Consider the following 26,571-nt stretch of genomic DNA (forward strand, 5'->3'; position numbering starts at 1 on the left):
TTCCCTCCTGGCCTGAAGAGTTTCTATTGAAAGATCAGCTGTTATCCTTATGGGAATCCCCTTGTGTGTTATTTGTTGTTTTTCCCTTGCTGCTTTTAATATGTGTTCTTTGTGTTTGATCTTTGTTAATTTGATTAATATGTGTCTTGGGGTGTTTTGCCTTGGGTTTATCCTGTTTGGGACTCTCTGGGTTTCTTGGACTTGGGTGATTATTTCCTTCCCCATTTTAGGGAAATTTTCAACTATTATCTCCTCAAGTATTTTCTCATGGTCTTTCTTTTTGTCTTCTTCTTCTGGGACTCCTATGATTCGAATGTTGTAGCGTTTAATATTGTCCTGGAGGTATCTGAGATTGTCCTTATTTCTTTTAATTCGTTTTTCTTTTTTCCTCTCTGATTCGTTTATTTCTACCATTCTATCTTCTACTTCACTAATCCTATCTTCTGCCTCTGTTATTCTACTCTTTGTTGCCTCCAGAGTGCTTTTGATCTCATATATTGCGTTATTCATTATATGTTGACTCTTTTTTATTTCTTCTAGGTCCTTGTTAAACCTTTTTTGCATCTTCTCAATCCGTGTCTCCAGGCCATTTATCTGTGATTCCATTTTTATTTCAAGATTTTGGATCATTTTCACTATCATTATTTGGAATTCTTTATCAGGTAGATTCCCTATTTCTTCCTCTTTTGTTTGGTTTGGTGGGCATTTATCCTGTTCCTTTACCTGCTGGGTATTCCTCTGTCTCTTCATCTTGTTTATATTGCTGCGTTTGGGGTGGCCTTTCTGTATTCTGGTAGTTTGTGGAGTTCTCTTTGTTGTGGAGTTTCCTCGCTTTGGGTGGGGTTGTATCAGTGGCTGTCAAGGTTTCTTGGTTAGGGAAGCTTGTGTCGGTGTTCTGGTGGAGCTGTATTTCTTCTCTTTGGAGTGCAATGAAGTGTCCAGTAATGAGTTATGAGATGTCAGTGGTTTTGGAGTAACTTGGGCAGCCTGTATATTGAAGCTCAGGGCTGTGTTCCTGTGTTGCTGGAGAATTTGCGTGGTATGTCTTGCTCTGGGACTTGTTGGCCCTTGGGTGGTGCTTGGTTTCAGTGTAGGTATGGAGGTGTTTGATGAGCTCCTATCAATTAATGTTCCCTGGAGTCAGGAGTTCTCTGATGTTCTCAGGATTTGGACTTAAGCCTCCTGCTTCTGGTTTTCAGTCTTATTTTTACAGTAATCTCAAGACTTCTCCTTCTATATAGCACAGTTGATAAAACATCTAGGTTAAAGATGAAAAGTTTCTCCACAGCGAGGGACACCCAGAGAGGTTCACAGAGTTACATGGAAAAGAGAAGAGGGAGGAGGGAGTTAGAGGTGACCCAAATGAAATGAGGTGGAATCAAAAGAGGAGAGAGCAAGCTAGCCAGTAATCACTTCCTTATGTGCGCTCCACAGTCTGGACCACTCAAAGATGCTCACAGAGTTATACAGAGAAGAGAAGAGGGAGGAAGGAGACAAAAGTGGCCAGGAGGATAAAAGGGGGGAATGAAAAGGAGACAGATCCAGCCAGTAATCAGTTCCCTAAGTGTTCTCCACCGTCTGAAACACACAGAGATTCATAGAGTTGGGTAAAGAAGAGAAGGGGAAGGGAGGATACAGAGGTGACCTGGTGGAGAAAAAGGAGAATCCAAAGGAGGAGAGAGCAGTCAAGCCAGTAATCTCACTCCCAAGTAAAAATGGGTACTGAAGATTGGGTTCTTAAAGGTACAAAATTGATAACAAATACCAAAAAGCAAAGATTAAAAATCTAGAGTAGAGGTTGGATTTTCAAAAATACAACATTAAAGAAAAGAAGAAGAAGAAAAAAGTCACAAAAATTATTAAAAAAAAATATATATATATATGAAGTTTGCTTTAAAAAATAGGGTCTTTTTTTGAAAAGTAATAGTAGGTTATAAAAATGAAAATTAAGGAGTAATAGAGAACTTAAAAATTAAAAAAAGTTCAAAAAAAAAAGAATGATCATAAAAATAGTAAAACTATATATAGGACTTTCTCTGGTGTTGTTGTGGGCAAGGTGGGTTCAGTTCATTTTCGGATAGTTCCGAATATGATTATGATAGTTCTGGATAGGTCTGGCTTATATTTCTCAAGGTCTATAGGCCCCTTCCTATATAGTTGGTACTAATGACAGGGTTTTAATCTATTGCACCTGTCACTTCCAAGGTGGTTCCCTCTGTTTTAGCTTCTTCTATTTGCTGGTCTCTTCTGTGTCTGATTTCCGCCCTGACACAAGGGGGGCGGTGGTAGACACTTTTTTTAGGCTCACTTGTTTATTCGCACTGTGGGAGGGAGGGTCACTGCAAACAAATAACACTGGCATGTGCTTGCAGTGTCCCAGCCACACTGGGCCTGCCCCTGCTCACGGCACGCGTGCCCTCCCTGCCCAGACTGCTCAGGCTCTAGGTTGCTCCACTGGGAACCATCTGAGGCCAGCCCTGGGCTGCATGCACCTCCCAGGTCTAAGCCGCTCAGGTTCAGGCACTCGGGTAGTCCTCAGAGACGCAGACTCGGTTGGGCCTGCGTTTTGTGCCTTTCCCAAGTCCGAGCAGCTCAGGTGATGAGGTGTTTGGTGAGCGCGGTCACTGCGACTTACCTCCTCTCTTGTCCCTGCTGCTCGGTTTTCTGGGTGTACAACCGGCGCACCTTCTCAGGCGGATGATGACTGTCCAGAACCCCAAGAAGTCTTAGTTAGCAAAGAAGCCTGCTTGCATTTTGGTAGATAATGTCTCTCTGGGGCTGCAATTGCCCCCTTCCGGCTCTGGCTGCCTGTCACCGGAGGGGGATGGTCTGCAGCCGGCTAGTTCTGTTCAGTCCATTGTTCTGTGCGCAGGTCTGGCGGTGTCTTAGGTTAGGGCTTTTCACCTGGTAGCTATCCCACAGTCTGGTTTGCTAGCCCAAGTTAGTTCCCTCAGATTGCCCTCGGGGCATTCAGGCCCTGTCCTTACTCTAAGCAATGCAGCCCGGGCCTCCGTGCCCAGCCCCCGCTTGCTAGTGGCGGGTACAGGCATCTGCGCTGCTTCTCCACTGGGGGAGTTACCGTTGGGCATGTAATCTGTGGGTTTTAATTATTTATTTATTTTTCCTCCCAGTTATGTTGCCCTCTGTGGTTCCAAGGCTCGCCACAGACTCCGCAGTGAGAGTTGTTTCCTGGTGTTTGGAAACATCTCTTTTTAAGACTCCCTTCTTGGGACAGAGCTCTGTCCCTACCTCTTTTGTCTCTTTTTTTGTCTTTTATATTTTTTTCCTACCTCCCTTTGAAGACACTGGGCTGCTTTTCTGGGTGCCTGATGTCATCTGCCCGCATTCAGAAGTTGTTTTGTGGCATTTACTCAGCGTTTAAATGTTCTTTTGATGAATTTGTGGGGGAGAAAGTGGTCTCCCCGTCCTATTCTTCTGCCATCTTAGGACCACCTCCCAGGATTTCCTTTGTAAAAGTGTGAATTCAGCCTGGATTGTGTTGATCCCAGATACTTATTATCCTACTTAGAAAAAAATTTAACTTGTGATTTCTTTGTCTCCCACTTGCAATGAAAGGATAGGTTGTGAGTATTTTGATTTCTTTGCTGCACTTTATGAGTTTCTGGCAGAGATTTAGGGAGAATTGAATCTAATCAGTTACCATCAACTCCCCCTTTTGTTGTTTAATAAGGGAAACATATAGTTGTTTTCACAAGGCAAGCTTTTGTTTTGCAAACATTTCAAGACACAATTTTTAAAATGTAGTGTATATTGCTTTTTAATATGTTTATTTGCCTATGTGTCCATGCTTTGGGACCATTCATGACTTCTCCCATATGGAAATACTGATACTTTTGATACAACTTTTATATTAAAATTTTAATTTAAAATGCATACAGAAATAATTTTGTTGTTGTTGGAATGAAAGCAAGTGCACTGATAATGTATGTTACTTTATTGGCAAGCACTAAAGCAAGTTTGAGAGAAAGAAAAAGGTTGTTTGTAAGAAGAAATGCTTGAACTTCCATTCACTTCATTTTCATTGCCAGCAGTTCTGTATGGGATTTTTTGTAGTCAGTGAATTTCCTGGGATAGGATATCTGCAAGATTTATGTGAAAACTGCCATAGTATTAATTGATGTACCTGAGGTATCTCTGTGTAGTACACTTGAGCAAACAAGGTAAAAGACATCTTTGCTGTCTGTTGGGTACCATGAAATGCTGTATTTATGGAGTGTGAGAAGAGTATACAGGAGAAAGTAGATTTTCTGAGCCAGTTGGAGTCTGTTTTTCATCTTCAGGAACTGCTTATGGAGATTCTGGTTGAGCTAAGTGAAAAGCATAGATTTTGTTTTTCAATGATATATTGATGCCAAGAACTCTTATGAAGGGGCACAAAGATAGATTTGTGTTTATAAGTTAATAAGTCACCATTCCATACTATAATATTTCTTAAGGAGGTGAAATAAAATTGGAAGCAATACCACATATTCTACACTTGTATTTTCGAGTTTAATTTGTTCCTAATTCTAACTAAGCTATAATTATTACACTAGTTAATATGTGATATAAGTTCTAATTAATCTTTTTATTAGAAAATATTGTAGTTTTATTTGACTTTATTTGCATTTAGTGAATCAAAATAGTAACTCTGTTATTCTTTTTAAGGCAGTTCATTTGAAATCATTTGTTGGTAAATATTTTCCATTCTAGTTGAAGTAGTTAATTGTAGAAATAGAAACATAATGTGAACTATACTTTTTCAAAGTAAAAGTTTAAAATTTAATTCTATAAATAGTAATGAAGTTAACACTTTAAGTATGTTGTTGCTGTGATTATGGAAATGAAAGTTTCTAATTGTTAATCATATCTGAAATATTAGTCTCAAATATAATTCAAAATTATATCCTTAAGATATGTTACATATTGAGGTACAGATTATTTTCTGGTCAAATGTAGCAAAAAATAAACTACTATGTTGGGTATACATGGTCATATAAATTTCATAGTAGTTTAATGATTACTTTTTTGATCTGGATTATTTTGTACACCTTGAATGTGCAAAATAATTGCTTTAAGCTCTTTAAATTAACTTTAGATTGATTATTTTAAAGAGATTTATTTTAATGGGAAAAGAGATTTTATTATACTTTTTAATTCTGAATAAAGTTTTATGTTTTTTCCTTAAAGTTACATGAATCTTTATCTTTTATAACTCACTTTAATTTAGGTGGACTTCAGTTTAAAATTTTTTTTAATTTTATTCTATTTTTAAACTTTACAAATTGTATTAGTTTTGCCAAATATCAAAATGAATCCGCCACAGGTATACATGTGTTCCCCATCCTGAACCCTCCTCTCTCCTCCCTCCCCATACCATCCCTCTGGGTTTTAAGGCTTGTTACCATCATTGTATTTCATGCTTTCTTTTACCAGAAATTTCCCATTGAGAAAATTTCGGCAAAATTGGTAAGATTTTGTTTCTATAAGTAATGTTGAGAAAAAAATGAAAGAAACTTTTCTTAAATAAATGTTGCCACAGTGATCATTAAAGCTGATAAAACTCATCTGTGGGGAATCTTTCATGTTTTGAGTTATTTTTTTTAAATGAAGAGCCAACACAAATGAAAAATAGGTGATTTGTAAATTATAATTTGTTTTCTTTTATCCTCCAAAAATATGTTGTATTTTATTGACTTTCTAGCAGAAACATTTTAAAACTAAATTAATTTAAAAAATTCATGCTTCATGACCAAGATGTTTTATAGAACTTAGTATAATAAATATAGTAATAGATAACTTTTTTTTTTACTACCAACCAGACATTTATTTTATGTACTTTATACATATTAACTCATTTGATTTTCACATAAGTGGTATGAGTTGGGTACTGTTTAATCTTTTTTTTTTTTTACAGATAAGAAAACTGAAATACAAAGTTTAAGTAAGTTGTCTAAAATCACACCATTATTTAGTGATAGAGCCAGGATTTGAAAATCATTTGTCTATGCTGATACCTGATTTTTTAATTGTTTCATTCTATTGCCTCTCTCATAAATATGCATTTAGTATAATTTAAGGTTATTACTGTTTTACTATACCATATTATAAACTCTTATGCTGAAACATATAATTTTAAGATTTATTCACTAATAAGTTTATTAATGAGCAAATATATTAAGCACTGACTATGTGTAAATGTTTTTCCAGGCATTAGAACAGAAAGAAAGAAAATAGGTGTAAATAAATATATTTTCTTTGTTGACTATTGGGTAAAAATGAAAATAAGTGTGTTGTTAATGTGTAAAAGCATATAATTGTTTTTGTTTCCTTATTCATGCAGCTTCTGTCTCTGGTATTTTAGTAAAACTTTAATCTGGAAAAATGGTTCCTTTGAGGCCAATAATTTGTAAATCATTAATTTATAAATTTCAGGTAACACATTTGTAGAAAATATTATTGTAAGTAGATAGATACCAGGAGTTTTTTGTTGTTGTTGTTTTTTCTTGCTGCTTTATTTTCAGTTAATACTGCCTTTGAAAAAAATGAAACTAGTATTCTAAGTTTGAAAGATACTGAACTAATTCAGCATTTTCACCCAGGTTTGATTACTGTATTATGGCTCATGGAGAAATGTGCCTGAGTTAATTCTTGCTGCCAAATGTTGTCATTGGAACATTAGGAAAAAATAATGAAGTAAAATAAGAGAAAGCTGTAGATGTTTTGCTTGTAGGAATGTTTCTCATTATACACTTAGTGAACTCCTTGGATTCCACTAGATGGCGCTAGCTAACTAAATACTACACAATGCCTAGTACAAAGCTGAAAGGGATTTTGCAGATCTGCCAGTCCAGGCTTTTTGGTTTACAGATGGAAAAACAGACCTACATAGTTTTTATCTAACTTCTGGCATAGGTGGGACTAGAATCCTCATTTCCTGATTCCTGTTTCAGTATTCTTTTTTTTTTTTCCTGTACAACCTGTATGATCCTGAAGGACTTCTGATGGAAATTGAAAATCTCATGTGTAACTTAGCACGTTTGTACATAGCTGTCAAACATAGCAGTCGTGGAGCAACTCAAGGAGGTAGACCTTACCAAACACTTATTTAGTGAAAATCTTCCGCCTGATTCAACATCTTTATTTTTGCTGTTCCTTAAAGGAAAGTTGTTTTTTTTTTTTTTTTTTTCCCTCCTGTGGCAGGAATGTTTTATTAGACCATTGGCTCATGTCTGTGGAAGGAATTCTTTGAAATAGATATTTATAACAAGTATAGCAAAATGCTAATTTTGCCACAGGCAATGGCTTTTTGAGGGATAAATGTACTTGACTTCAGTTTTATTTTGTGGGACCTAGGAAACTTTTAAAGGGCTACTAAGGAATATATTGAAGCTGTAGACTCAAGAAGATGTAAGCAATTCTGTATTATATGAAAGTCCTTTAAAAGAGACTGTTGAATTTTGGGGGAGTTTATTTGTTTTGTTTTGGATGGGTTGTAGAAGAAATGTCAGAAATTTTGACTGGGAGAGAATAATTTTCTTAGAGATGTTGAGGAAATAATGATACTCTAACATAAGTCTTGCTATAGGTCTATTTTGCTCAATTCTCATCCTTTATTTGACAACAAAGAATTTCTAAGATTAAAAGAGGAAGGGGGTCAATTTATTCTAACTTCCTTCCCATCTAGATTCTGCCTTTTGATCCAGTGCATTGACTGGGTCAAATTACTGTTTAATCAGTTGTGTATAGACATTTCTGAGTGTGTATTAATATCCTATTCCTTCTTCAAGTTTTAGCTCAGACATATCTCTTTGAAGCCTTATTTGGTCACTGCAGTTACAGTTTTCTAACTCCTTTTTTTTATGAGGATGATTGTTAGTAAACAATAACTATTACTTTTAGTACGAACATGTGAAAGTGTTATACATACTACTGAAAATATTTTTCTTAATCCTCCCAATAGTATGAAATCATTCCCATTCCACAAAAAAAAGAACAAAGGATTAGAGAAGTTAAATAACTTGTTTATATATATAGCTATTTTCAAATAGGCATGTGTTTTTAAAATTCAGGACTGCCTGCCTCAGGGCCTGTTCATTAGTGATATACCCTGAAGTGAAGTGAAATTCCCTCGGTAGTGTCAACTCTTTGTGACCCCATGGACTGTAGAGTCCGTGAAATTCTCCAGGCCAGAATACTGGAGTAGGGAGCCTTTCCCTTCTCCAGGGGATCTTCCCAACCCAGGTCTCCCGCATTGCATGTGGATTCTTTACCAGCTGAGCCACAGGAAAGTCCAAGAATACTGGAGTGGGTAGCCTATCCCTTCTCCAGCGGATCTTCCCAACCCAGGAATCGAACCAGAGTCTCCTGCATTGCAGGTGGATTCTTTACCAACTGAGCTATCAGGGAAGCCTTAGTGATATATACCGTACTGCTTGTTGAATGGGGCACTGGTCCTGTTAGCATAGTCCCAGAGGAAACATGATTTACGTGACTCCTGTGATGATTGTAGATTGCAGATCTTTATTGTCATAGGTTTTTTTTTTTTTTTTTTTTTAATATTTTTACTGTAACACTGGAAAAACACAAATGAATTTTTTTGAACGATCCATTTTTGAGGCCATGTTATCTGGTGCACACAAATTTATAACTGTTATCAGTTAAGTTCAGTCACTCAGTCGTGTCCAACTCTTTGGGACCCTGTGAATCACAGCACACCAGGCCTCCCTGTCCATCACCAATTCCCGCAGTTCACTCAAACTCACATCCATCGAGTCGGTGATGCCATCCAGCTATCTCATCCTCTGTCGTCCCCTTTTCCTCCTGCCCCCAACCCCTCCCAGCATCAGGGTCTTTTCCAATGAGTCAACTGTTCACATGAGGTGGCCAAAGTACTGGAGTTTCAGCTTGAGCATCATTCCTTCTAAAGAAATCCCAGGGCTGATCTCCTTCAGAATGGACTGGCTGGATCTCCTTGCAGTCCAAGGGACTCTCAAGAGTCTTCTCCAACACCACAGTTCAAAAGCATCAATTCTTTGGCACTCAGCTTTCTTCACAGTCCAACTCTCACATCCATACATGACCACTGGAAAAACCACAGCCTTGACTAGACGAACCTTTGTTGGCAAAGTAATGTCTCTGCTTTTCAGTATGCTATCTAGGTTGGTCATAACTTTCCTTCCAAGGAGTAAAGCGTCTTTTAATTTCATGGCTGCAGTCACCATGTGCAGTGATTTTGGAGCCCAGAAAAATAAAGTCTGACCCTGTTTCCACTGTTTCCCCATCTATTTGCCATGAAGTGATGGGACCAGATGCCATGATCTTCGTTTTCTGAATGTTGAGCTTTAAGCCAACTTTTTCACTCTCCTCTTTCACTTAACTGTTATAGGTTTCTTTATCATTTTTTAATGTCCCTTTTCAACTGTATCAGAGCTTTCGTATTTGGTCTTGTGTGTCTGACAAAATCAAACCAGCTTTCTTTTGAACTCAGGACTTTTCTGACATTCTTAAAAATTATTGGGAACCCAGTTAGCTTGCATTTATATGGGTCATATATATCAATATTTACTGTATTAGAAAAAACTGAGATGTGTGTTTTTATTTGTTAATTCATTCAAAGTTTAATAAAGTCTTTGCATTTGTAACAGTTTTAGAATAATGTATTTTTAAACAAAAAAAAATACAGTGAGAAGAGGGTCATTGTACACATATTTGCAAATCTCTTTAATGTCTAACTTAACACAAGACAGCTGGATTTCCGTGTGTCCTTCTGCATTCAATTTGCTACAATATCACACCTCATGTAGCCTCTGGAAAGCTCCACTATACACTCTTGAGCAAATGCGAGTAGAAAAGACAAATGGCCTCTTAGAGTTATTATGAAAACAGGTTTAACTCCATGAAATCTTTAAAAAGTATCTCTGGGTAGGGACACTGTACCACACTTTGAGAACTGCTGTTTTAGTGTTTACATAATACATCTTTCTCTAACCTTTCACTTACAGTATTTCTACAAGTTCTCTTCTTGGAATTTTTGTACTATAACAGAAAAATGTGTTGTTTTGTTATTGTTTTATCTAAAATGCCTGACAAATTCAGTTTGATTTGTAGCCTTTAAGTCCCTGATAGTGTAATCAATAATTAAGTACAGTTATTGAGATATTTGAGATTCAATTAATCTATTACTATTTGATTCTATTTGTTCTTCCTTTTCTGCTTTTTTCCCCTCTTTTCTTGCCTTCCTTTGCTTTTGCTGAGGATTTAAATTATTCTATTTTTCTTTTATATTTTCAGTTTTATCTTATTTTAGTATTCTTTTGGCTTACCATAGATGTTATATCATTCCTTCTTTCTTTACCAAATCTAAGTTTATTTACCACCTTCCTCTTTATTCCAAGGCAATTCTAGGATCTTAGAAAATTTAATTTGTTCTCTCCCAACTTAATGTACTATCAGTAAGTTATTAACTCTGCGTGCATATATATGTGACTATATGTGTGTTTTGAATGCCTTAAGACAACATTATTTTATAATGTCAATATCATTTGGCTTTTCCAAATTTGCTGACATGTTGAGTGCAGCACTTTAATAGCACCATCATTTAGGATTTTAAATAGCTCTGCTGGAATTCTCTCACCTCCATTAGCCTTATTGGCAACAGTGCTTCCTAAGGCCCACTTGACTTTGCACTCCACCATGTCTGGCTCTGAGGAGAGACTACACCATCATGGTTATCCACGTCATAAAGATCTTTTTTTTGTACAACTCTTCTGTGTGTTCTTTCCATCTCTTCTTGCTGTCTTCTGCTTCTGTTAGGTCTTTACCATTTCTGTCCTTTATTGTGGCCATCTTTGAATGAAATGTTCCTTTGACATTTCCAGTTTTCTTGAAGAGATCTCTAGTCTTTCCCTTTCCGTTGTTTTCCTCTATTTCTTTGCATTGTTCATTGTTCGTGCTAGTAAGGTTATGCTCAAAATTTTCCAAGCTAGGCTTCAGAATTACATGAACCAAGAACTTCCAGATGATCAAGCTGGGTTTAGAAAAGGCAGAGGAACCAGAAATCAAATTGTCAACATTTGCTGGATCATAGAGAAAGCAAGGGAATTCCAGCAAAAACATCTACCTCTGTTTCATTGACTAAAGTCTTTCACTGTGTGGATCATAACAAACTGTGGAAAACTCTTAAAGAGATGGGAGTACCAGTATCCTGCATCCTGAGAAGCCTGTATGTGGGTCAAGAAGCAACAGTTAGAATCCAGTATGGAACAACTGACTAGTTCAGGATTGAGAAAGGAGTATGACAAGGCTGTGTGTCACCCTGTTTGTTTAACTTATATGCAGAGCACATCATGCAAAATGCCAGGCTGTATGATTTACAAACTGGAATCAAGATTGCTGGGAGAAATATCAGATAAGCAGATGATACCACTCTAATGGCAATAAGTGAAGAGGAACTAAAGAGCCTCTTGATGAGGGTGAAGAAAGAAAGTGAAAAAGCTGGCTTAAAACTCAATATTAAAAAAAAAAAAAAGTAAGATCATGACATCTGGTCCCATCATTTCATGGCAAATAAAAGGGGACAGGGTGGAGCAGTGACATATTTCCTCTTCTTGGGCTCTAAAATCGCTGTAGATGGTGACTGCAGCCATGAAATTAGATGCTCCTTGGCAGGAAAGCTATGACAAATCTAGACAGTGTTAAAAAGCAAAGACATGATTTTGCCAACAAAGGTCCGTATAGTCAATACTGTGTGTGGTCTTTCCAGTAGTCATGTATGGATGTGAAAGCTGCACAATAAAGAAGGCAGAGCACTGAAGAATTGATGCCTTTGAACTCTGGTGCTGGAGAAGACTCTTGAAAGTCCCCTGGACTGCAAGGAGATCAAACCAGTAGATTTAGGAAGTCAACCTTGAATACTGTTTGGAAGGACTGATAATGATGCTGAAGCTCCAATACTTTGGCCACCTGATGTGAACAGCTAACTCATTGGAAAAGACCCTGATGCTGGGGAAGATTGAAGGCAGGAGCAGAGGTCAACAGACGACAAGATGGTTGGATGGTATCAATGGGCATGAACATGCGCAGACTCCAGGAGACGGTGAGAGACAGGGAAGCCTGGCATGCTGTAGTCCACGGTGTCACGAAAAATTGGACATGACTTGGCAACTGAAAAACAACAATGAAAAGTCATTTTTTAAACCTTTCCATTGATCTTTATTCTATCTTTTGTCTGTGATATCCCTTTCTCTTGAAGAATATGTGTGTGCACACACACACATCTGTGTATGTATTTTGAGATACCTACTTATTATTTGATATGCATTTGCTGCATTGTGATTGTATCCTATTTTATTATGGTTTCCTTGCCTAGGTTGATGTGCAACAACCTAATTGTTGATCCTTGGAAGAAAAAATTATTCCCCTTTAAAGATTGTTTTTTTTGGCCATTGTTTTCATCAGTTTACTCTGATATTCCTACTGTAGTGACTTTTGTATTCACCCTGCTTGAATCTACTGTACCTCTGGCATCTTTATTCAGTCTTGAAAATTTCTGAGCTATCATCTCTTTATATAAATGAATAGATGTAGATATATATTCCCTCTGTATTCTATAACCCCCTTTATGTTTTATAATTCTCTGACATTTCCCTTGCATCTCTACATGTCATTCTGGATGTTTCCTTTTGACTCAAATTATAGTTCACTAATTCTCTCTTTAGCTGTGTCTAATATAATGTGCGATCCATTCATAAAGGCTTGTTTGCAGTTATATAGGTTTTCAAGTTTAAAACTTATTTGCTTCTTTGGTTTAGAATTCAATTCACACCTTATAGTACCTCATACATAAGTTTTAGATTTTAATTTTCTTTAATAGGCTCAGCAGAGTTTTGATAATTTCTGTGTCTGATAACTCTATTATCTGTATACCTTGTGGATAGTTTCGATTATATGTTGTTTTCTGGCTCTGTCTTCACATGATGTTATCCCACTGTTTAGTTTTTTTTGTTAATTTACAGTCAGAGAATACTAAGAAAAACAAAACTACAGAATCAATTTGAGGTGATGATTTTATTTTATTTTTTCTCCAGCGTTCTTTGCTGTTTAAAGCTACAAGCATTAGCAATTTCTGTTCAGCTAATCCATATTTTGGTATTGATATTATTTAATCTGGTCTTCAGTACCTTGGGAACTATTCTATATTTGTATTAATGTGTAGCACATGGAGGTCCTAACCATACGTGTAGTAGGGATTCTTGTTGCTCTTTTGCTGAGAAGAGATGTGGGGTCAATTTTGATCCCCTGGTGCTACAAGGGATCAGATTTTCCTTTTTCAGATTAATCAATATCCTGAATGATATCCATGTGTTCACCTCATCTCTTCTGGAACTTAATCCTCTCATTCTGCATAACATCATTTATTCCTATGTGCCTTCAGCTACGTTTATATTTTTTCTCATTACCTAGTCCATTGTTACTGTAAACAGAATGTCTTTGCTACATTTTCTATTTTCCCCCTTCTCCTCTGAGGTCTTCTTTTGACTTACTTGGTATTTCCCACCTCATCTCCTCCTTTTTTCCCTCAATTGTTTTATAGTTATATACTTTATTAATTTAGTGGTAACCAAAGAAATTATAAAATACACTCAGTTTATCTCAAGTTCATTGATTTTTCAGAATTTTAAGTGTATTTTTATTGAACCCTTCAAGCTACACAATTATGGTTATTTTATACAGTCAGTGTTTGCACATATTTGCCTATGTTTATTGCTTTTAAGCCCTTTATTCTTTTTTTCATTTAAGATCTTGAATCACCTTCATTCTTCATGATACAGGTACTTTAAAAATTTTTCTCTAAGAAGAGAACCAGATTGTGGAAGATTCAGTTTTTCTGTAAATATATTTACTTAATGTTTATTGTTGAATTATAATTTAACTGGGCATATTTTTCTAAATTGAACTTCATTTTCTTTCAATAATCTATAAATATTATTTTATTACTTTTTAACTTTCAATGTTGCTTTAAGAAATCAGTTCTTAAATTTCTGAAACTTTGAGGATATTTCCCATGTCTTTTCAAGTATTTTTTCTTGTTATTCCTATTATGAATTTTTATTCGGATGTGTCTAGACATCGGTTTCTTTTTAATTCATCCTGTTGGGGTCTGATGAAATTATTGAACTTGTGATTTTCACTTTTAAATTTTATCTGTTAGTCATTATCTCTCTTCAAAAGTTATCTTCCTCATTTTGTTGAAGTACTTTATATACAGTAGATCTTCTGACTCTTGTCTCCACATTTCCTATATTCTATCTTTCTATCTTTCTTTACTTCCTCTAGTTAATTTCTATATGTTCCAATTAATAATTTCTAATTTACTGTTAATCCTAGTCACTGAGTTTTTATTTTGAGTTAATTCTGATTCTCGTGTGGGTCTAGCTTTGCTGGGATTTGTTATTTCTGATAATTCTTATGGCGTCTTATTTCTTTGTGTATTTCATGTACTTTTTGTTACCTGTTTCTTTCTTACACTTTGTGATTTTTCCTAGTTATGAGATTAAAGTTTGTTCTTTAGAGACTTTTTCGGATTTCAAAGGACAGAAGCAATATAGAATCATTTGTGCTACATCTTTGGTGGAAGTTTTCTGCTCACCATTATCGTGAATTTGAATTGCAAACCTATGGGAGAGTCAGCTTGTGTTTATTATTTTAAAGGAAGGACTGTTTCCCTTTTTCACTGAATTTTGAGGTTTTGAGATAGGTAGTTTAATTTCCTGTCTTCTGGTTGGGTATAGCTGATTGGGGTTCCAGTTTACTTGGGGTTGTCTGTCATACTTGCTTACTGTTGGTGAATTTTAAGTTTTGTTTCCTCAAATTGTGAGGCTATAGAAATTGATCTTCATATTCATCAGATTTAACAAGTTTCCTCACTCTGAAAACTGGCTTTGCCGTTTTGCTTACTTCTCTTTGCCTACCATATCTATTCAGATTTTGGGCTGAGAATTCTTCCTTAACAGCTCGTTTGGAAACACTTTAAAAAAATGTAGTCACTGTTTTTAGTTATTTTCAAGGGTAAAGATCTCACTATCTGAACAGAAATTTCTGGAAATTGAATTTTGTATAATCTTATTTTCTATAAATTATAATGTAAAATGATAAAATAACAATCCATATTCCCACCATCCAGATATAGGCAGTATTGATGAACTTTCTAGATTGTTTTTAATCCATTTTAAAAATCACTACTGTAATATTGTTTTGAAATTAACTTTATTCACTTAACAATAAATTGTGAATAATTGTCCATGTCATATTTTTTTTAAATTCTAGTTGAATTTATCAAGTAAATGATACTTGAGCAGATATTCTGTCTATATACATTTTCTATTTCCATGAGGACACAACAGAGTCTTAGGACTGTACAAGAAGTTATGAGTTTTATATTACAAGTAAAGCTATTTTTATAAAAACAGATTTTCATATTTCTAATAGGAATGTGAAAACTGTAAATAATTTATATATGTTAACAGAAAAGATATTTCATGCCTATTATTTTAGGAAATTAGAAAAAAATTATCACATATAAGTAATAAGAAAATAAAAACTGTAATAAGCATAGCTAATACCTGAATAGAGATTCAAAACTCTTTGAGGAATAGCAAATGTAAAATGGTAAACAAAATGACCTGCTTTATGAAGAAGATATGTTATACAAAAAAATGTGATCAAAATACGAAATCACTTAAATGAACACTATCTGTAACAATTCAGGCCATGATGCCTACTTTTTCTATGTCAATGAATCTACTTAGGATAAAGATTAAAGAAGGTTTAGATAATTAAGTGAAGTTTAATTAAATATTAAAAAAATGTTTAATAAAACCTGTGATTATTAAAGTATATGTAAAGAGGCATATATTTTTTATCCTAATAGTGAAGTAACAGTTTATTGTTTTTGTTTAGTCCCTAAGTTGTGTCCGACTCTTTTACAAGCCCATGGATTGTAGTCCACCAGGCTCCTCTGTCCATGGGATTTCCCAGGCAAGAATCCTGGAGTGGGTTGCTATTTCCTTCTCCAGGGGAACTTCCCGACCCAGGGATCCATCTGTGTCTCCTGCACTGGCAGATGGATACTTTACCACTGAACGACCTGAGAAACCCTCATGGACATTGCTCCATTGCATTTTTATATGTTGGTTTCTGCATTTAAACTAGAGGCTAACTTGATTTTACTCCTTCGTAACTGGTTTCTGCTCAACTACCTGAATAATATATCCTTTGTCCTTGATTAATAAATTCAGCAAGACATTTATTGTCAGTAAACTCACATAAGTTTTTCTTAGAATATAATGTTTTTAAACTATAGATTTTTCTTCCTTAATTTCTGGAAAATTTTTTTTATATAAATTTGAAAGCTTTTTTGGCTTAGTTCTATTTCTCAATCATAGATGATCTACATTTTGGTTGACTTTGTCATGTCTGTTTTTATCTAATTAATGTAATCTATGCCATTTAATCTCTGCTTCTAAACATTTTATTCTCAGTGTGGCTATCTCTTCTTTGTGAGCCATCCAATCTTTAGCTCTCTGTCCCGTACACTGGTTTTTCCAAATGATTTATCACTTCTGTTATGGTGCTATTTTGCTCCATTTGTTTACCTACTTCTGTTATTTTAGTGTATTTGAATTCTCATTACATTAAATTTCTTTAAATGTTCTTTCCTAGCCCAAAACATTTTCAACATATTTTCTTCTTTCTCATGTGTTCTTCAGAGTAGGATCCTTACTGTATTAGTTAAATATTTTTCTGAAGCGAAGTATCCCCAAATTTAGCAGCTTAAAACCACAGACATTTATTACCTCCTGTTTTCTGTGGATTGGGTATCTGGAACTGGCTTGGTCGGGTGGCTCTGGCTCAGGTTTCTCTTGAGGTTGCAGCGCAGCAGTGTCACCGGGCTGCCATCACCTCAAGGCTCAGTGAGGCTGAAAGGCCTACTTTCCATCTCACGTTCACATGGTTGTTGGCAGACCTCAGTACATATTTTTTAGATGATTTCCTTCTCTTTTCTTCATTAGGCATACACACGCACGCACAAATGCACATCTTCCCCATCCTCCCGCATTGTTAATAGTTAGGCCAGTGTGGTACACATCCTGCCAAATCTCTTTTGCCATTTCACTAAATTTCCTCTAAAATTTTGATCTTGAAATCTAACAGATATGCCCTCCTGTCTATGAACAGTGTTCCCACAATTTGTCTGTATAGCAAACCCTTCTCATGATTGATAGCATCAGTTTGTTTTCATTTTTGTTCAGTCCAACCACCATTTGGTGATAGTGGTAGTCAGAATTAAATATAGAATAACAATTCTATTCAGTACTTGCTCTGATTTTTTAAAAAATATATTGTTTTAAAAATTATTATAGAATAAGTACACTCTCATTTAAGAGGAGAAGGAAATGGCAACCCACTCCAGTATTATTGCTTGGAGCATCCCATGGACAGAGGAGCCTGGTGGATTACAGTCCATGGGGTCACACAGAGTCAGGCATGGCTGAGTGACTAACACTTTCGCATTTAAGAATTAAAACCTAGAGAAGTATACAGTGTATACAGTTTAACTTCTCTCTGCTTCTTCCATTCTCTTTCTTATTTTGAGGAGTAACCACCATTTACAGTTGCTTACAAATCAATCTAGGCCTTGTTCAATGCAGTACAGTCATAGAGGTGTATATTTAATATAAGGTATACTCAATAGCTAAAATCCTATGTATGCAACTTGGATTTTACATGCAAAAATACATCATGGAATTCTTCTATGTTAGACTAGTTCATATTGAAGATTATACATATTCATTTTATAGATGCTCCATGATTTATTTGGGCTTCCCTTGTGGCTCAGCTGGTAAAGAATCCACCTGGGTTTGATCCCTGGGTTAGGAAAATCCCCTGGAGAAGAGAAAGGCTATCCACTCCAGTTCTGGCCTGGAGAATTCCATGGACTATATAGTCCATGGTGTCACAAAGAGTTGGACATGACTGAGTGACTTGCACATCATAATTTATTTTACTATTCCCTTACTGATAGACATGTAACTTTTATCCATTTCTTTGCTTTTTAAATAATATGGCAAGGAATCTCTCTCTATGTTACTTCATAGTTGTGTGTGTGTTACTATATAATTGATTCCTAGAAGTAGACATGCTCAAACATTCCTTAGTATCTGAGGCTTGAAATCATGGTAATTTCACCAGATTAGATTCTCTGATGGAATCTCTACGGACAACTGTACCTTCTCTGTATATTTATAGAGATTCATGACGTCTTAATATCTGAAATTGGCTGATTTGTTGTTGTTTGGTCACTCAGTTGTGTCCAACTCTCTACAACCCCATGGACTGCAGCACACAGGCTTCCCAGTCCTTCACCATCTGCCAGAGTTTGTTCAAACTCATGTCCACTGAGTCCGTGATGCCAACCATGAGATCCAACAATCTCATCGTCTGTCATCCCCTTCTCTTCCTGCCTTTAGTCTTTCTCAGCATCAGGACCTTTTCCAGTGAGTCAGCTCTTCCCGTCAGGTGGCCAAAGTATTGGAGCTTCAGTTTCAGCATCAGTCTAATTAGCTGATGAGTTTTAATTCTTCCTTAGCCTAACATGTCACACCCTGATTGTTGTTTCTCACATATTCAGGCAGTGCTGAGTGGTATGTTCAAGGAACAGCCAGGAGGTCAGCTTGTTAGAATGAACCAAGAGAAAGGGATAGTAGTAGAGGATTAGTTCAGAGATGGGATATTATGGGCCATTTTAAGGACTTTGAAGGGTCTTCTCACCATTATCAAATATCTAAAAAGTAGTCGACACTCACTGTCTCCCTCCCACTGCACTGTGGCTTCCCTTCTATTACTCCATGGGGACCTCTAGCAAAATTCTTCTGCTGCATCATTACTTGCTAAGGCAGTGGCCTTTTCTCCTCATTTGCCCACTCTGGCTCACACTGTCGACTGCATATAATTTAGTGTAAATAGAAATACCTTCGATAATTGTAAAATGTATATTTATTCATCACTGCCATCAGCACAGAATCTAATTTGCCTTTTCTTTTCCCGATTGTTCTCCTGCTTTATGTGCTGTTTCCTTTTACTTTTAGCTTTTGTGCCAGATTATTTGCCTTTCTTCAGTGTGTAACCTAAAGTTTCATGCTTGGTTCTCCTCTTAGGTGACTCTTGAAAAGTTTCACAAGTGCATTCCCTGCTCTAAATGAGCTAATAGAAAATCCTGTTCTTGATTAGCTCTAAGAAACTTAAGAGCAATGTGCATGGCTTTAAAAAATATTAAGCTTATGGAAGTAGATTGCTTAAGGCATTTAAATATTTGATAAAGGACATTTTATACAACTACAAATTAATATTAATTAGCATTTCCTTTTGATTGAAATTACTTATTTGCTTGAGCAGGTTAATTGATGTTCAGTTCAGTTCAGTTCAGTAGCTCACTCGTGTCTTACTCTTTGCGACCCCATGAACCACAGCACACCAGGCTTCCCTGTCCATCACCAGCTCCCGGAGCTTACCCAAACTCATGTCCATTGAGTCGATGATGCCATCCAACCATCTCATCCCCTGTCATCCACTTCTCCTGCCCTCAATCTTTCCCAGCATCGGGGTCTTTTCAAATGAGTCAGTTCTTCACATCAGGTGGCCAAAGTATTAGAGTTTCAGCTTCAACATCAGTGCTTCCAGTGAACACCCAATGAACACAATGATTTCCTTTAGGACGGACTGGTTGGATCTCCTTGAAGTCCAAGGGACTCTCAAAAGTCTTCTCCAACACCACAGTTCAAAAGCATCAGTTCTTTGGTGCTCAGCTTTCTTCACAGTCCAACTCTCACATCCATACATGACCACTGGAAAAACCATAGCCTTGACTAGAAAGACCTTTGTTGGCAAACTAATGTCTCTGCTTTTTAGTATGCTATCTAGGTTGGTCATAACTTTCCTTCCAAGAAGTAAGCATCTTTTAATTTCATGGCTGAAGTCACCATTTGCAGTGATTTTGGAGCCCAAAAAAATAAAGTCAGCCACTGTTTCCATTGTTTCCCCATTTATTTGCCATGAAGTGACGGGATGAATACCATGAAATTACTTTTCTGAATGTTGAGCTTTAAGCCAACTTTTTCACTCTTGTGTCATCTGCATATCTGAGGTTATTAATATTTCTTCTGGCAATCTTGATTCCAGCTTGTGCTTCTTCCAGTGTTTCTCATGATGTACTCTGCATAGAAGTTAAATAAGCAGGGTGACAGTATACAGCCTTGGCATACTCCTTTTCCTATTTGGAACCAGTCTGTTGTTCCAGTTTATTTTGATCCACACAGTCAAAGGCTTTGGCATAGTCAATAAAGCAGAAATAGATGTTTTTCTGGAACTCTCTTGCTTTTTCCATGATCCAGCGGATGTTGGCCATTTGATCTCTGGTTCCTCTACCTTTTATAAAACCAGCTTGAACATCAGGAAGTTCACAGTTCACGTATTGCTGAAGCCTGGCTTGGAGAATTTTGAGCATTACTTTACTAGCGTGTGAGATGCATCCAATTGTGTGGTAGTTTGAGCATTCTTTGGCAATGGACCTTTTCCAGTCCTGTGACCACTGCTGAGTTTTCCAAATTTGCTGGCATATTGAGTGCAACACTTTCACAGTGTCATCTTTCAGGATTTGAAATAGCTCAACTGGAATTCCATCACTTCCAGTAGCTTTGTTCATAGTGATGCTTCCTAAGGCCTGCTTGACTTCACATTCCAGGATGTCTGGTTCTAGTTGAGTGATCACTTCATCGTGATTATCTGGGTCGTGAAGATCTTTTTTGTACAGGTCTGTGTATTCTTGCCACCTCTTCTTAATATTTTCTGCTTCTGTTAGTAGATATAATTACAAAGAATTCTAAACTGAAGTATTTTCTGTTTTGGCAGATTTTAAATTTGCTCAGTCGTGTCCGACTCTTTACGACCCCATGAACTGTATAGTCCATGGAATTCTCCAGGCCAGAATAGTGGAGTGGCTGCTGGAGCAGCTGTTCCCTTCTCCAGGGGATCTTCCCAACCCAGAGATTGAACCCAGGTCTCCCGCATTGCAGGCAGATTATCAGCTGAGCCACAAGGGAAGCCCAGGAATACTGGAGTGGGTAGCCTGTCCCTTCTCCAGTGACTCTTCCCAACCCAGGAATTGAACCAGTGTCTCCTGAATTGCAGGCAGATTCTTTACTAACTGAGCTATGAGGAAGCCCATATTGAAGCTAATATATATTTATTATTGTATGTTATATATTATTTCTAATACTTAGGAGTTGATAGCATATGTTGGCTCATTTTAGTCAAATATAGGGCAGAATAATTCACTCCTTGATAACATCAGATAATAATTTTCTCTTGGTCATAATTGCTATTTTATATTACAGGAAAATACCAATACATTAATTCTAAATAAGAATTTTTAAAAACGCAATTATTGTCTGGATCAAAATTTGAGTCTTTCTTTTGTTCATTTGGGTCTTCTATGCCTTTTCCTGATTCTCTTAGGTATTGCAAAATTTTTCATTATGTGAAAATTTACATTTTAGCATAAAATTTTTCATGAGAAATAATCATCCATAACATTAAGTTGCTTTATTTTACTCCAACTATTAGATATACTGTAATTAAAAATTTTTTTCTTAATATGTATCTTTTTGAAGTATTTTTATAATATACTCAGAATTCTAGTTATTACAGTATCTGAATTTGTAAAAGATAATACAAAGAATTAAGTTTTCTTGTGAAATCTTGGTAATATTACTTGATTCTTCCTTTTATTTATCCATTGTAGATATAAACAAACCATCTGCCCTTTCTGTAAATCACAGTATATAATAAAAAGATAAATCTTGGATTAAATGCTTTAAATTCCTTCAGGAACAATTAATTACATTTATTCCCAATTTTAATTTGTATTCATAATTATGTTTCTTTTAAGATCATCTTTTAATTTATTATCATATAACATTTTTGGAAGAAAAACTATTTCATCATTTAATTGAAAAAGATACTTTGTGCAGACTTGACAAAAAATCAGAATGAGGTTCAGTTCTCTAATGTCTAGTTCAATGACTCCCATCTGCATGATACTCACAGAAGACATTCTGCTTGCTACTAACCTTGCTACTAACCTGCTTACTCTAAACCTTAAGTTATATTTCAGTTTCTGGAAATGCTTATTTCACATAACAGAGTAGTAACTACAGAGAACTTATATAGTAGAATGTTCACTCTAAATAAAATTTTTTATATTTTTAATATATTCCATGAAATTTTTACAGACTTCCTTAGCATCTCTTTCCAGTGATCACTTATTTAAACAACCTTCTCAGTTTTTTCTTTATAGTCACTGAGCTGTAGTCTAAGGCTCCTCTGATATTTTTTAGATGGAAATCATTGATTTTTTGTTTATTTGTGTAAAAAGAAGGCCACTGTCACAATATTATAATACCAGAAAAATATACTAATATTTTATTGATATTAATAAGTTATACCTATTTCATTAGTGAATCTAAGGTAGATATTTCAATGGTATGAAAATTACATTCTATTAATATATAACCAACTTAACCAAACATTCAAAAGTCAAAGACTCTGAAACTGAATTTAATACTGTTATTTTTTCAATGATTACACACCCTTCCTTGTTATATTTTCATTTGAAATACAACATTCAATGCCCAATATATGACTTCTAGTATTTTGTTCAATTTTGAAGTGGTATATAATTGTCACTCAAAAATATGTCTCTTCGGTATAAGTTCAAATAATAATGCATTTTACTCTTACACATATTTTTTCCTCAGAAAATGGAGCTAAGTCTTGTAATTAAGAATATTCAGAAATAAAAAGATGCAGTCATTTAGCAGAAAATTGAAACTCTAGAGTTTGGAAGAATGTATGATAAAGTGCCTGGAAAATTTTTCTTCCAGGTGGCTTAGAATCACTGAAAAATCTTCAGCAACTGATCGTGGACCATAATCAGTTAATCAGTACGACAGGTCTTTGTGATACACCTACCCTTATGTACCTGGATTGTTCACACAATCATCTTACTGAAGTTGAGGGCATTGAACAATGTGGATTGCTCCAAATACTGAAGTTACAGGGAAATTATCTAAGTGAGGTAATTGATTTGGGTTAATTTGATTAACACAACATTTTTCTTTTGCTGCAAATATCAACCACACATTTTAAAGGCAGTTTAATTTTTATTCTTTTTGCTTATCAACTGAATTTGATTACCAGTTTAAACTATTATGTACTTTTCACTATTTTTTTAAATTTTATTTTTAAACTTTACAATATTGTATTGGTTTTGCCAAATATCGAAATAAATCCGCCACAGATATACATGTGTTCCCCATCCTGATCCCTCCTCCCTGTTCCCTCCCCATACCATCCCTCTGGATCATCCCAGTGCACCAGCCGCAAGCATCCAGTATCGTGCATCAAACCTGGACTGGCGACTCGTTTCATACATGATATTATACATGTTTCAATGCCATTCTCCCAAATCTTCCCACCCTCTCCCTACTTTTCACTATTTAAAAACTGTTCAACATTATTACAATATCTTATAAACAAATGAATTCAACATTAGTTTTTAATAATACTAAAATATAGATCATAACTTTTCAGTTATGATTCAGTGTATAAGTGGGACCAAATTTATCTGCAATTGTAATTAAGATTTGTCATGAAGGCTTTTAATTAAAAATATGCTAATTATGAAAATTATTGGAACTTTATTTATAATAACACTCTCAAATATTATACTTTGATTTATGATATGCTGTTTATCAGAATATATCTGTTAGTTTTGGTAGGGTTTATATGTTTAAATTTGTTTAAATGATAAAAATATTTTGCTTAATATAAGCTAATAACTCAACTTTAAATATAGCTTCCATTCTTGGGGAATCACGTTCTTCTCAGAGAATTGCACTTGGATGATAACAGCATTTCAACTGTGGAAACATTTTCTTCATACTGGCTGCCTTTACTGCAAATCCTGACTATCTCTCAAAACAGGTACAAGTATAATTTGCTTTATTAAGCTTAAAGGCAGTGAATGATTAATGTAAATGTATGAGCTTCATAACAAGTAGAAAAGCTGTTAGGTTTTTCCAATAATTCAAGGAATGTACATTACAATAACTTGGTGCATAAATTATAAATCTATCTTCATGTATTGACATATCCTCAAATTTTAGTAGGATTTTAATTGTCACTGATCTTACTCATTTTGTTCCTTCTCACTCAAAAATGTACTTATGGAAATTTCTCAGGGCAGATTTGTTTGTATTTGTAAAGATACCCTCCTTGGAAAATACAGGAGGTAGTTAATTTAATTCAGAAGGATGTCTCATTCTCTCAAATGGTACTTATTAAGTCCTGGAAGAACGATTTTTAATCTGCTCTCAACTTGCATGTCTTTTTGAAACTGTTAAGACAGATTTAAATTTGATTTCCCTAAGGATATAAAGTAACACTTAAAAAAATACCTTAATATTAAATCGAGATGGGTACCTGCCACAGAAGATCCATTTGAAACCACCAAACATCTGGATCTTTGCAGAGAATAGCTGTCTAAAACTGAAACTGAAACAGGAGTACAAGATGTATATGCCTCCCTCTGTTTAATATTTCATTGAGGCCTATTAACTCTAATATGATTAATTTGGTCATCAAAGGCACAAGAAATAAGGGAAAGGAGCTATCTTTTACAAGAAGTTGTTTCTGTGAGTGGTATAATTCTTGCAAAACAAGTGAACAAAGACAACTCATTGTTTTATATATATATATGTATATCCCCTCCCAAACATAATTTTCTTTCAATTTCTGTCACAATAGTGCTCATTCTTTGAGTCCTAAATGATTTGACTTCTACCCATTAAACTATTCCACAATTTGACATATCAAAAACTGAATTTGTGTTTTAAAATTCCTTCTAGTTGTTCTAATCATATCTGAAATATGAAAGTTGATTTGCCTTTAAAAAGATGTTTATTCCTGAACAGCACTGTCAGATAATACTATTTAAGTAACTTAGACCATCACAAACTTATCGGATCTTTTCACAGTATTTTTCAGGTTAGAAATACAATTTCTGTAGAAATACTCAGTTTATGCTTTGGACAGACGGAGTAAAGCACTCAGTTACTGACATATCTAACATTTTATAGAACTAGATTTCATGCCACATTGATGAGCATAATAGTCTTAAAGAATTTAGAAAATATTTAAGACATCAACATTTTTGAGAAATAATTCCATTATTTCTGTGGACAATTTAAATCGTCAAAGGAATATTCTGCTTTTAAAAATTAAAGTTAACACTAGCTAATAGACTTTTGCACTATCAATATGATGTGCCTTTCTCACATCAATTATAGATGACCAGGAATTTTATAAAATGAACTATTTAAAAAATTTTAGATTTGATAACAATAACTGGGATACTTAAACCAAATAATCCTTATTTATAATTTTGTTTGCAGCAATTAGCTTCTTAACACTTGGATATTCAGGTGGTGTTTGCTATATTGGGTGATACAAAACTGAGTAACATATGTCCTTACCCTCAAAATCTCTTAGAAATAAAAGAACAATCTGGTGCACTTAGCTGTATAAAAAAGTGGTAAAATTATATAATATATATTATTTTGCATTTTTAAACAATATCACTTATATTTGAAGGTTTTTTTGTGTGTGAGTTTCTGAAAGCTTTTAACTAAATAACCTACCATTTTGAGAATTAAGTGAATAAGTCCTGAGGGCACCAGGGAAATGTGATTGATAGAAATAAACATGTAAATTAGTGAAATTATCTCCTAAAATCAGTGAAAAAATAATCTTCATACTAGGTATTTTTCACAAGAAGCTAACACTATTAACTGTAGAAATTACCCATATTATGTTAAGCTTTTACCATGTGAGTTGACTTTTTCAGAACTACTTTAGGTTTGGTAAAACTCAGGATCAATAGATCTGGCTGGGTTTGAATTCTGAATTAACGACTTACCTGTCAGTTGACACTGAGCAAATCTTTTCTCACTACCTGATCCTCAGTTTTTTCACATATAAAAGGTGTGGTAATACCTACCTTACCTATTTTACAGGATTTTGTGATTATTCAAAACAATACTGTATGTCAGTACATGTTGCAAACCTGAGGAGAATTTTATAAATGTGATATTTGGATTTGTGGTTGGCATGTCTTTTAAAATGTACCTATTTTTCTTTTAATTTTTGATAAATATTTTCATCACAAGGAAGAAATTATGTATCCATATGCTTTTTTCCAACAAATAAAATACATATAAAGAATGATGCTTACTGCTTATTGTTTGAAATACTTGTTTCATCCTGACTTCTGTTTTGAATTTTCATTAGGACATGTGACTGTTTTAAGTTTTTCTCAGTGGAGTTCTAACTGGAAGACTCTCCAGCTTCATAAGTCTTTCCTCTTCCAGTGAGACTCTAAGTAGGAGCAGAAAG

General features: G+C 35.1%; 1 protein-coding gene across 5 annotated transcripts in view; it reads left to right on the forward strand.

Annotated features, from left to right (window-relative positions):
• LRRIQ1 (leucine rich repeats and IQ motif containing 1) overlaps window positions 1-26,571 on the forward strand; it is a 223,193-nt gene that overhangs the window by 49,636 nt on the left and 146,986 nt on the right. For 3 of the 5 annotated variants that reach the window (XM_061415659.1, XM_061415660.1, XM_061415662.1), the window contains exons 11-13: window positions 5,918-5,944; window positions 23,001-23,194; window positions 23,975-24,102. In XM_061415659.1, the coding sequence (XP_061271643.1) occupies window positions 5,918-5,944; window positions 23,001-23,194; window positions 23,975-24,102 (349 nt within the window). The remainder of the gene's footprint in view (window positions 1-5,917; window positions 5,945-23,000; window positions 23,195-23,974; window positions 24,103-26,571) is intronic. The other 2 variants (XM_061415661.1, XM_061415664.1) reach the window with 1 other exon arrangement.

This window comes from Bos javanicus, chromosome 5 (genome assembly GCF_032452875.1).
Source record: "Bos javanicus breed banteng chromosome 5, ARS-OSU_banteng_1.0, whole genome shotgun sequence".
NCBI classification, from domain to species: Eukaryota; Metazoa; Chordata; class Mammalia; order Artiodactyla; family Bovidae; genus Bos; species Bos javanicus.